This window comes from Vombatus ursinus, unplaced genomic scaffold, assembly GCF_900497805.2.
Source record: "Vombatus ursinus unplaced genomic scaffold, bare-nosed wombat genome assembly UNPS02014833.1, whole genome shotgun sequence".
In the NCBI taxonomy this organism is placed as follows: domain Eukaryota; kingdom Metazoa; phylum Chordata; class Mammalia; order Diprotodontia; family Vombatidae; genus Vombatus; species Vombatus ursinus.
The window spans coordinates 4,984,051-4,997,460 of NW_020954611.1; the positions used below are offsets into that span (position 1 = coordinate 4,984,051).

At 39.3% G+C, this 13,410-nt stretch overlaps 1 protein-coding gene across 1 annotated transcript in view; it reads left to right on the plus strand.

Annotated features, from left to right (window-relative positions):
- GPR26 (G protein-coupled receptor 26) overlaps positions 1–13,410 on the plus strand; it is a 31,481-nt gene that overhangs the window by 3,268 nt on the left and 14,803 nt on the right. Inside the window, exon 2 of the mRNA XM_027839782.1 lies at positions 13,065–13,178. Within this exon, the coding sequence (XP_027695583.1) occupies positions 13,065–13,178 (114 nt within the window). The remainder of the gene's footprint in view (positions 1–13,064; positions 13,179–13,410) is intronic.

Consider the following 13,410-nt stretch of genomic DNA (forward strand, 5'->3'; position numbering starts at 1 on the left):
GAGAGAGAGAGAGAGAGAGAGAGAGAGAGAGAGAGAGAGAGAGAGAGAAAGAACATGCTCTAATGCTTTCACATTCGTAGGGGACTTTTAGTAAATTACCATTTTCAAGGCACGATTAAAATCCTAGTAGCCAAACTTTGTTGGCCAAATGTTGTTATAAATTTGATCATTTTGGAAAGGCCCCATTTTAAAATAAATGGACTTTTGTTACCAATTTTTCCTTGCCCTAGATAGGCCATAATGTAATTGTATGTCAGAGTAACTGAATCTATTGTCAGTACCATTTAATAGTAATAATAACTAGCATAAATATAGTGCTTTAAGATTTGTAAAGCACTTTGTGTATGTTAAATCATTGTATCATCTCAACTCTGTGAGGTAGATGGTATTAGTATCTCCATTTTAGAGATGAGGAAACTGAGCCTGAAAGATGTTAAGTAATTTATTCAGGGTTAAACAGCTAGTGAGTGTCTGGGGCAGGATTCAATCTTGGATCTTACTGACTCCTAAGTCCAGTGCTCTGTATGTTATACTACTTGCATGTTTCATTTTATGAAAATTTTAAAAACAATCATCAAATTTGAAATGAGAGATGGCCACAAGACTTTATATAGTTTAAATTGTATATGTTCATGCACATTTTACTGCATCAGCATCATTCTCAACATAACCCACCCCCAGTTTTGTCCCAAACCTATGAATAAGAAATGCCTGCCTATTATTGTTCTCAGGAAAGGCCTCCTTGGGATTCAGATAATTTTATATGATACTGAATTGTCTGGCTCCAAACCTGAGTAGTTCCTCCACATAGAGTCTTTACTTAGAAGGAAAAAGGGTGATAAAGGTAAAGACAAATTGACTCTCAATGAGTCATGGTCCTATCAGCATATTTTTGTCTGAGCAGATGCCCTCAGTAACTAATTGGGATCCCAGCACTAAGAGTTTTGTGTTTAAATATAGTTTAAATGAGAGGTATACATCATCATTAAACACCTATGAAACTGGGTAGCTATAATGGAAATACCAGTTTGGTGCTAGAGAAATATAGAGGACAAATATAGCCTGCCTAGGAGCCTCTCTTAATCATGTTCAGAAAAAGACAAATTTTTATTCCTTTCAAAAATGTGGGGCAGAGAAATTTTAAAATTAGTATTACTAAAATATTAAGGATGCTAATTATTCCTTTCATATCACCAGCAGCATGTTCTCAGCATCTCTTGTACCCCATGGAACCAATCAGTTACATAGTCTTATTAATTCTACTTCTGTAATATCTCTTATGTCTGTCCTCTTTCCTATTCTCAAGGCTACCCTAGTCCAGGCCTATGTTGACTTTTACATGGACTATTGTGATAGCCTCCTAACTGGTCTCTAACCCTCAAGTCTCTCCCCACTCCATTATACCTCCACAAAGCTTTTCCCAATATACTGGTCTGACTTTTTGGAAAGCTTAAAACCATACTGACTTTTAGGACATGCTGTATGTCTACATCTATACTTGTTTTAAGACTTTTTATAGAAGATGATAATTGAGTTAGTAATCAACCTTTTTTTCCACTCTTAGTACCACCATAAGATCATAGAACTCTGTCTCCTTAAATTTAAAATTAAAAGAACAGAATTGAATAACCCTGAAGTGAGGTTTCATTCTCCTAAAGATTGTTTCTATAGTTACCATACTAATAATGAGATGAGAGAATTTCTAGTATTTATCATTTATTTGGTTTTCTATCCATTAGATGCTTCATTAGTTCATTAATTTAACAAACATGTATTAAACATTTACCATACACATGACATGATGGTAGGTATTGGAGGAGCTAAAAAGGTAAAGATGATAGTGTCTTAAGATCCAAAGATTTAGAGCTTAAAGAGACATCATCATTTAACCCAACTGCTTCATTTCAAGATAAAGAAAAAGTGGACCACAAAGGCAAAGTTACTATTTTGCTTTTAAGGAGTTTATATTTTAGTAGGAATGACAAGACATGTACACAACTAAGAATAATGTAGGGTGGGCTATGGATGCATGAAGGTTCACCAAAATCCTTCTCTGATGCCATTTCATGGCATGGAGTGACCACAGGGGCTTACACAGATTGAGGCAGCACTGTGCAGTTTCTGGAAGGTCCTGCCAAATTCATCTGGAGAGACCATAGGATCACAGAACCAGAATGGGATCTAAGCTAGACAGGATTTTAGAGGTCATCTTGTCCAAATGCCCCATTTTGCAGAAGACAAAACTGAACCTAAGAATGACTAAGTGACTTGTCCAAGGTTAGACATTTAGGAAGGTGAAGAGCTGTTTTGGACTTAAGCCTTGTAACTCCAAGGTCAGCATTTTTTTCCGTTGTTCAAGATAAACAATTCTATGCAAGTTCAGAGAGATTCAGTCCCAGGATATTGGCCATTAGGTGAGAGAGTTTTTTTTTTCTTTCAGCCACAGCAACTCTTTAAGACCATCTATTAAAGCATAAAGGGGGCATACACTCTAGAGGAGTGATGAAATCCAATGAAATCAGGGAAACTAGAAATTTTAAAGTAATTGTCTAAGACTACACAATACTATGATACCAGAAGATCATAGATATAGAATTAGAGAGGAGATTCAGTTTTACCTAATGGCAAACCCAGATCTCATTTACAATCAGAATGTTTCCACATGCCAATAAGAACTGGGCTCAGGGAAGACCAAAAGATTAACTTCTCTACTCCAAAATGGTGAAAGGAAGTGGAAAGGTAAAGAATTAACATCATATTCCCACTTTCCACGAATGGTTGGGGAATAGAGGTTGAGTGTATAAGTGTGTGTATGTATGTATAAGTTGTATGTATGTATGTATGTATGTTTGTATATAGGAAGCATCAAGGTAGCTCAGTGGATAGAATGCTGGGCCTAGAGTCAGGAAGATCTGAGTTCAAATTTGACCTCAGACACTTACTAGCTGTGTGATCCTGGGCAAGTCACTTAAATTCTGTTTGCATTAATCCACTGGAGAAGGAAATAGCAAACCACTGCAATATCTTTGCCAAGAAAACTCCATGACAATATAGTCAGACATTACTCAATGACTGAACAACAACAAATACATACATACACACACACACACAAAGCTCTTTCCATCTATCTATCTATTTATCTATCTATCTATCCATGTATATATGTACACACACACACACACACACACAGGATGTCTTCAAAGTCTTTAAGCTATTAAAGCTTTAAACTTCACTAAGACTTTTGGGATATCCTCTATATGTGTGCCTGATCTGTTTTTGTGGAATTCAAATAAATTAAAACTTTTAATATTAAAATAATACTAACCATACTTGAATGATTCTTTGATGATTCAGAAGGACTTTAAGGATCTCTTAGATCCTTTGGGTCGCCATTATGACCATTGTTTCTCCTTGCATAGTTTTATGATATGGGAGTGGTGTAGGCAATTAGGCTGAATTTGTAATGACCCTTTGATGTGCCCTGGAGATTTCATCTTTGAATACATCCCTATTATCAGATTGGTGTCTTATCTTTTGTTACTTTATCATGAAAACATAGGGCAAGAAAAAGAATGAGATAGACAGAAGTTTACTATGTCTGGAAAAGGAAAGAGAGGAATCTAGGGTCTAAATTTTCCAATGGCTCCTGTCTTTAATAACAGCTTTTTCAGCTAATCATGGTATCCTTCCCTTTACTCTGCCTGAGTAGATACAGTCTGATTCTGGAATTTCTATTTCACACCTCAGGATTACTCTCCTTAAACCTGACAGTGGTAAGCATTTCATGTCTCATCTCATCTAGGTGAAACTAGATGTCAGGTTTCAGACGCTGAAAAAATAACCCAAGGCAAACACATACATACCTACTTTGGAAGAACATTTGGCCTCATAAATTTATCTTTAAAAAATACCATAGAAAGAGTTTCAAGACATTTGCCTTCTTATGCCTCAGTTTCTACCTGAGCATTTTAGGTAGATACTTCAAAAGTGACATAAAAGGAGCGGAGAGTTCTTCAAGACAGCTGAAGGCATCATACCTTCTAAGGTCCTACTATAGGGGTGGGGAACCTTCGGACTCCAAGCTACATGTGGCCTTCTAGGTCCTCAAGTGTGGCCCTTTGACTGAATTCATATTTCACAGAATAAATCCTTTTATTAAATTCCTTTTTTACAACAATTATAAAAATATTCCCACAAGTCTATGATACTGAAAAGGTCTTTGGAAAAAAAAAGAGGTAACAGGAACTTTAGGAATACAAGGAGGTTTTATTGCTATGGGGCTGCTGCTCTGATAAGAGGTGGGCTGCTAAAAATGGGGGTATTGTGCAGCTACTAGAAGTGAGAAGACTCACTTCTGGGAAATTCTTCTGACCCTATGCCTTTAAGTCAAACCTTTAGTCATATTGCTGGCTGATTTCCCCTTGTCTTTCTCTGTCACTTGCTGGGGATCTGGGACACATGGAGGAGCTGTAAACTGTCACTGGATGGAGGAAGCACCCACACGGGTGGATCCAGGGACAGGATTGTCCATCTCAAGGAAGTGAATCCATTGCAATGGGAGCTAAGGAGCTGAGCTGTAATGTCCATTACCCTGCTCTCTTGCTCTATCTTCTTAGGCAAGTCGCTTCCCTTCACTGGGCCTCCCTTTCTTAATCTATAAAACAAGTAGTTCGGGTCTGATGATGTCTGAGATCTCTTCTAACTTTAAGTCTTTGGTTGTAGGGTTGGTTAAAGATGTCCAATAGTGCAGGGGAAGTTGAAGAGCATATTGAGTTTACATAATGACCTTAAGCTAGAGGCAAGACCTTAGGACAAAAAGGACAAGTTATCAAAGGGCCTTTGTCAACTCCCACTTCCCCTTGCCTTCCATAGCCCTAGCATAAGGGGGTTCTTTTAAGTGGAGATTGATAATAGCTGGCCTTCCATTGAAAACAGCTGCTTTGTCTAAGGTACCATCTTTGTTTTGTTTCTTTCTTTGCTTTTTGCACAAAATTAGTTTTATAAAAGTTTGTTTCCTCACTCTCATCTATTTTGCCCACTATTACTTAAATTTCTAAAAATTAATGATCCTTGCCATAATTTGGACTCTATCTCAAATACTTTCAGGTGTCATAGATAGATCATCGACTCAACAGATATCTACGAACCCTAACTGAACTTTGTTCAGGGCATGTATTAGGAATGCAAAGAAGACTCAGACCCAGATCCCGTCCTCAACGAATCCATCTCCCTATAACAACAACAAAAAAGCATTGCAAAGTCAAATGAAGTGTACCCAATTCCCTTTATGCCTTTTGCAACCTCGTGGGTGAGATCTCTTTGCTACAATGGCACAGTCTCATTCATTGCAGAGTCATTATGCTCTTGCTGTTTATTTTTGGAAGATCTCAAAAGACTCTACAAGCACCAATTCATGAAATCTCCACCTCCATATGCCTTCAGGGAAGGCTAATGTGGTGACTCAGGGGATGAAATCGATTCCTTGGTAGTCACCTTCTTCCACAGGCCTCACGCCAGTACACCAACCTCCCCTTTAATGCTCTGGATAGGTTTACTTGTCAGCTTTCTTTGATGGCCAAGGAGCATTTAATTCAACCTGATTCTCTCAGACATCAGGAAATTTTGGGCTTTCCCCAAAAATAATATCTCTGGTACTTCACATTTATATGAGGCTTTGGACTTCATAAAGCATTTTGGCATTTCCTGGCTCACAACAGTCCTTAGAGGTAGATAAGGCAGATTTTTAGACAGGCAGTAGAGTGGTCTGCAGTGGTGTCAAAGTGAAACAGAAATAGATCCATGGGCTGCATGTTGAGTTAGAAAACCACCAATTGATATTATCTATATTTTATTGTATTTTTATTTATTTTGTTAAACATTTCCCAATTACATCTTACTCTGGCTACACTTGGGAGTGGCTGTGAGTTTGACACCTCTAATGTACTGGATAGGATGCTGGATATGTGTAAATTCAATTTTGCACTCATTTATTAAGCACTGTGGCTGTACGTGCAGAAATGAGACAGCCCTTGAGCACAAGGTGTTTATGTTGCCCCTCAGTGAAACGATATGTATACAGCTTAGCACATAAAAGGGAATATACCCATGTACATGATATTTTAAAGAGGAAAACTTACTAATAACTAATGAGATTAGGAAAAATTTTGTGTAGAGAGTATCACCTGAGCTGTGCTCTCTCAACAAAATCCTTAGCTGAAGCTAGGGACCCTATGAGGCAGAAATGAAGAGGGAATGTGTCCCAGCCTGGGGCTAGGGAGGCAGACAAGGAGGAAAGCACCTGGGCATAGGCAGGAGAGGGAATGTTTTCCATGGAGAACAGCTAGATGACCAATTTGATTGGATCACTGTGTAATGAGGGGATGGAAAGGAGGGGGAACAAACATTTATTATGCACTGTACTAAGTCCCTTACAAATAGTATCTCATTTGATCCTCACAACATCCCTGTGAAGTATTTGCTCTTATTATTATCCCTATTTTACAGTTGAAAAAATGGAGGCAAACAAAGGTTAAGCAACTTGCCCAGGGTAACACAGCTAGTGAGTGTCTGAGGCTAGACTTCAACTCAGATCTTTCTGACTCCAGGCCCAGCTCTGTATCCACTGCGCCACCTGATTGCCTTTACGTAGTGGGAGAACATGAACTAATATTGGAAAGGTAGGGGAAAGCCTCGAATGCCAAGCGGAGGAGTTTAGATTTCTTCTTAGGGGCCATAGGAACCCCTGGGGATTTGTGTGAAAGAGTGACACAGTGAGATCTTGGCATTTGTGCAGAGGACAGATTGGAGAGGGAAGAGATGGGATGGTTCTAGGGAGATGGAGTAACAGATCATTGTGATAGTCCAGGCCAGAGAGGATAGGAGTCATTGAATTAGGCTAGTGACTAGATGAGGGGAGAGAAGCAGGTCGTTGTGAGAGATGCTGTAGAGGAAGAATCAATATGACCCAGAAACTCATTGGATGTAAGGTGCGGGTGGAACAGGAACAGTGGAAGATGGCCATTGCTATCAGCCAGTAAATCAGCAAGTACTTATTGAGCATTTACTATATACCAGGCACTGTGCTAAGCAACGAGGATACAAAGAAAGGCATAAACAGTCCCTGCCTGCCCTTGAGGAGAAGACACTCTAATGGTTCATATTTTGAATCTGGGTAACTGGTGATGACCTCAACAGACGCAAGAAAGTTTGCAGGAGACTAGGTTTGATTACAAATCCCCCATTTTGTGGATGCACCTGGGAGTAGCAGGGCTAAGGCTGGAAGACAGGTTCTTGTTTGAAGCTCAAATGAGATAAGGAATGAAAAGTGCTTTGCAGTCTCTAAAGTGTTATGTAAAGGTCAGTTAAAAAAAAATCCTCATTTGAAAGATAAAGAAACTGAGGCCCTAGAGATTGACAACACCAGCCACTGACATTTATATAATGCTTTCAAGTTTGCGAAGCTATTTTTGTGGAATGTCTTATTTCCATCTGAAATAACCCCTTGCAGTAGGTGGAAAGAGACTAGACCTAAGTTCCCTCTGAGGAAACTCCCTCTAATCCCTTTCTTGGCAGTATATAACCTTAGAGAGTAGCTTGGGACACCAAGACCTTAAAGTGACTGGTTTGGGTAAAAAAAACCAAAACCAAAAACAAAACAACAACAAAAAAAATCCATTATTTGTCTGGAACTGGACTTGAACCCAGGTTTTTCTGACACTGAGGGTAGCTCTCTACCCTTAATGTCATATAGTCTCTAGTATCAGGTAGGTTATCCCCATTTTACAAATGGGGAAATTGAGGTTTGGAGTGTAAAGTGTAAAGTGATTTGGTAATGGTTACCCAGCCAGCGAGTATCAGGGGCCAGATTCAGACTCAGATATGTCTTACTCCCTAATTTCACACAGTAAATTTTTGGCAGAACAAATACCCAAAGCAGTGTTGTAGAAAATCACTCAGGCAGTCAACAAACATTTTATTAACAGATTACTATGTGCCAGCATTGTGGTAAGCACTGAGAATATAAATCCAAATAGAGAGGTGGTCCCTGTCCTCAAGGAGCTTACATTCTAATGGGGAAGACAAAATTGAAGCAGAAAAATAGAGGGAGGTACTTGGCCCCTCTGAGGCAGGATGGAGTCCAGAGGAGTGTAACCTGGTTAGAAATTAAAAGATGATTGCCCCGGGGTACCCTCCTTAAATGCAGGCTCTGAGAGGGACCTGGGGGCAGAAAGTACTTCTGAGGTATGAGTTCTGAGTTTGAGGGCTAAGGTGTTTTTCCAGAATGAAGAGGTTTCTGGGGCATTATGGGGAGCTCTGGAGGAGTGCCAGAAGGTACCCTGGCTTTGGAATAAGAAGATTTCGATTAAAATTCTAGACCTGAATGCCTATGTGACTTTTAGCAAATGACTTCACTATCTTGTCATCTGTCAAATGAGGAAGTTGACCTAGAACAAGTGATGTCTCAGGCTCCAAAACCTTGTGATTCTCTAACTTCCAGCTGCGGACTTTCCCCCTAGCTAGGGGTTAAAACCAAGCCCGCATAAAACTGTACAGTGTGATCACCGTCCCCCAACAAAGCAAATCACAGGTACTGGCTCTTACTTTGCCACCATTATGCCCTGGCTTTCACATTTCCATAATATCTCGTTGCTCATTTGGAATTTGATTTATTCATTAAGGGAGATTTCCCATGACTGTAAAAAGAACATTCAACCAAAAGTCAGGAGACCTGCATTCTCACACCAACTTTGTCATTAACCAGATGTGAAATTTTAGGCAAATGACTTCATCTCTCTGGGTCTCAGTTTACTCACCTGTAAATATGAAGGCATTGGATTAGGTGATTTTTCCAAAGCCTTTTCCAGCCCTGACAGTCTATAATTATGTAATAACACACTATGCTTCTCTGCCTTGAATATCTTTTTCATCTGTACATTACCTTAGATGTATTTTCATCAAGCAATATGCAGTTTCCCTGGCAGTTAAGCTGTTGCAATTCATTTGATGACCAGTGGGACATGAGAAAACAATTTTAAAGAAAAATGGTATATGGTAGAGGCCAAATAAAAGGTAGGGGAGAATTATCAGACAGAATTTGAGTAGTCATTAGAAATTGAAATTAAATTGTCCATCTAAAGTAGGAAATACGATTAAGGACAATTTCAACTAAGCCTGAAAATGACTACTCCTATGAGAGGAAAGAAAGACTCTTTGCACATTAAGACTGCGAGTATCATTTTGGAATTAAACATTGCTAATTAATATTTCCATGGCTCTTTGCTCTATTCCAGTGGTCAGGGCTATTTTTACTGCTGGATCCTTTCAGAGTATCCATGCCCCGAAGTGCATCTAACTTGGAAAGGCATAGCTCCATAGGCTGTGGAGGCTTGACCATCATTCCTCCTGTGGATTTCTTCTGTAGTTATGAAATTTGTTTGTTTCTTTTTTTAATGGAAGCAAACAAAATGTGCACATATTTGCTTTTCTAATATTTATGGTAAGTTAAATATTATGATTGTGTTTTATCTTTCTGGGGCTACTTTTTTCTGCCTCTTTATGCTAACAGGCAAATGTAATATGTACTTTTCAGTCACTGCAAGAAATGAGTTGGAAAAGTCATCACCATTAGCCTGCACTAAAGACATCAATGTATGTGATTTTCTAAAGCAGGGGTTCTTGACATGGAGTCCTTGCACTTGGTTAGGGGAATATGCATCTTTATTGCAATATAATGGACTTCCTTTGTTTTATGCATTTAAAAACATTATTATGAGATGTCTTTAGGCTTTACTCAACTGTCAAAGGGGTCCATGATAGAAAAGAAGAGCCTAAGATCTCTTGTTCCAAAGGCTCTTTCTTCAAGGACAATAACAACATTTTGTGTAGCACATACTATGTGCATAGTATTGTGTTAGCAGTGAAGTGTAAGAGACAAAGATGAGGATTTTGAAGGAAACAAGTATTTCATAAGCTCCTACTATGTGCCAGGTAGCATGCTAAGAACTTTACCAATTTTATCTCATTTGATCCTCACAACAGCCCTGTGAGGTAGATGCTGCTATTATCCCCATTTCATAGATGAGGAAACTGAGGCAGACAGGTTAAGTGACTGACCAGAGCCCTACAGCCGGTAAGGTTCTGAGGCCAGATTTGAATGCAGATCTTCCTGACTCTTGGGCCAGCTCTCTCTCCACTGTGCCACCTGCTAGAAGACCCTGACTGTCATGTCATGTACAGCTGTGTGACCTTAGACTGGTCACTTTACCTTTGTTCTCCTCAGTTTCCTAAAACTGTCACAGAATAATAGACTGGGAGAAGGACCTCAGAGATCATCTAGGCTGGCCTCTTGGTTTTACAGAGAAGCCAGGAGGTGACAGAGTTGATACTTGAACTCAGGTCTGTGGACTTCATGTCTGTTGCCCTTTCTACTCCTCTGTAAGGTGTCCTCCCTAAGCTGAACACAATAATAATTGAAATGCCTGGGGTGTTGTAAGGATCATATATTATTATATGTGTAAAACAACTTTTTAAAAGAAATTGTGAAGTGCCCTATAAAGGCAGAGGCATCTGGTGGCAGGTAGATAGAGCACTGGGCATGGAGTCAGAAAGACACGAGTTCAAATTTGATTTTAGACACTGCACGATGCTGGGCATTACTTGACCTCTGTTTGCCTCAGTTTCTTCAACAATAAAATGGGGATGATAATAGCACCTACCTCTCGGGGATGTTATGAAGATTAAAGAAGATAATATTTGTAAAAAATAACACAGTACAGTGCACATAGTAGGCACTGTATAAATGTTTGTTCACTTATGTCCCCACCTTGTTTTTATTATTGTTAGGCACTGAGAAAGATACAAACCCTGCCCTTGAAAAGCTTACAATCTAGTATGGGAGGTAAGATAAACATATAAATAACCATGATACTAATTGGTATCACAGTCTTAGAACTGAAAGGTGCCTAAGAGGCTGTTTAATCTAACCCTGGACCAAGAATCCCTTCTACAAGGGATTGTAGAACCCAACAAGTGTTCATCCAGTTTGAAGACCTGAGGTGAGGGGAGCTCATTCCCTCCTTCTGAAGCAGCCTACCTCCCATTTTTGGATTAGTCTAATTGTTAGAATGTTTATCTTTACTTTGAACCTCAATTTATCTCTTAACAACTTGCACCCATTTCTCCAAGTTCTTCTCTGTGGGGTCAAGCAGAACAATTATCATCTCTCTTCCTTGTGACAAGTCATCAAAAGCTTGAAGAGGACAGCTATCTCCCCCCCCCGCAATTCTTTCCTTCTCATGGCTGAATGTCCTCAGTTCTTTCTACTGACCCTTCATAGTTCATCTGCTGGTGCCTTCCCTTTTGAGATTGTTGTTGTTGAGTAGTTTCAGTCATGTGCAACTCCTTGTGACCCCATTTGAGGTTTTCTTGGCAGAGATGCTGGAGTGTTTTGCCATTTCCTTCTCCAGCTCATTTTACAGATGAGGAATCAAGGCAAGCAAGATGAAGTGACTTGCCCAGGGTCACATAGCTAGTGTCTGAAGCCAGTTTTGAACTCAGGAAGATGAGTCATCCTGACTCCAGGGACAGCATTCTATCTACTGAGCCACCTACCTACCCGTTGTGATTGCCATCCTACTACTCTCTCTCCCTGTCTTTCTATCTCTGTCTGCCTGTGTGTGTGTGTGTGTGTGTATATATATATATATATATATATATATATATGTACACACACACACACAGATATATATATATATATATATATATATGTACCTTGTCATCTTCATGTTTGGTTACCTTAACTAGATGATGAGGTCCCAGAGGACAGGAATAATTTGTGCTTTTCTCCGTATCCATGGCACTTAGCCCAACGCCTGGCACCTGCAAAGGATTTACTAAATGGTTGTTGGCAGACACAGGATCTAACAAGGGCAGAGTACTGTGAGTCCATCACCTCCAGTGTTTTGAACATTCCACATCTCTTATGACATTTAAGATCACATTTGCTTTTTTTGAATTGTGTCTAACCAATGACTCATTGTTGACTCAACTCAGTTCAAAAAACATTTATTAAACATCTAGTAAGAACAAGACACTGTTTTAAGTGTAGAGTATATGACAAAAGTAACAAAATGGTCCCTATCCTGAAGGTGCTTACATTCAATTGGGATAAATATGTATATATACAGAGGGCATGGGAAGGGAAAATAAGTCTGCAGGGGTAGGTAAGACCACAGCTGTGGGGAGACTTTTGATGTCATGCTGAGGAGTTTGTACTTTATCCTGGAGGCAATAGAGAGCCACTGAAACTTTTTGAGCAAATGAATGATATAGTCAGACCTGTGTTAGGTGTCACTCAGCTGTGGTAGATTGGACAAGAAAGCAGACTTCCACATTTTTTTTCAGAAACCTTGCTGTTTGTGTGGGCCTTCCTCTGCTTATACATCTTATACCACAAAAGCTATTAAGATTTAATAGCTGAAAACTGACTTTTGGGATAACCTGTATGTGTGAAGTGAATTCTTTTGAAATTGTGTATTACATTTATATCCACTTAATTTCTTCTCATTAGATTGGTTCCATTCTTGTAGAGTATCAAATATTTTTTGGATCCTGACTCTTTGTCATTCTATATACTAGGTGTCCCTCTCAGATTGTGTCATCTGTACATTTGTTGATCATACCACTGTGTCTTGTGTCATTGATAATAGTGTTGAACAGCACTGATCACATCCTTGAGAGATTCCATTTAGAAAGCACCTTCAAAGTTGACATAGAACCATTCTTAGGTTTTGGGTCCTGTGATTCAAATACTTCTCCATCTGCCTAGCTGTTCTATCATCTAGCCTACATTTCTTTATTTGGTACACAGGATAGCACCAAAGAGACTTTTCTAAATACATTTCTGATATCTAGGTAAACTTAACTCTCTAGTATTTTTCTGATTTGCTGATCTAATAATCCTGTCATAAGAAGAAATCACAGGATTATGACATAATCATCTAAGAATATTTGGAAACCCCAGTATAGGTACAATCACATTTCTGTTTGCTTGTATTGTCTTGCAGTGTGAGAGAACGCTGCCTAGAGGAACAGAAGAGACGGAGACAACGGGCCACCAAGAAAATCAGCACCTTCATTGGGACGTTTCTGCTTTGCTTTGCACCATATGTAATTACAAGGTAAGTCAAGCTGCATGGGACTCATGCATTTTACCGATCCTAAATCACTAAGCTTGTACGTGTGTGTGTGTGTGTGTGTGTGTGTGTGTGTGTGTGTGTGTGTGTGTATGTGTGTTTCATCTGTTCCCACAAAGACTTGCACCAATTCTCCCACATAATGGGAGAGAGAGGAAGCATGGAATAATGGATAGAGTCTGGAGAGCCTTGTTTCAGCTTCCATGTCTAACATTTA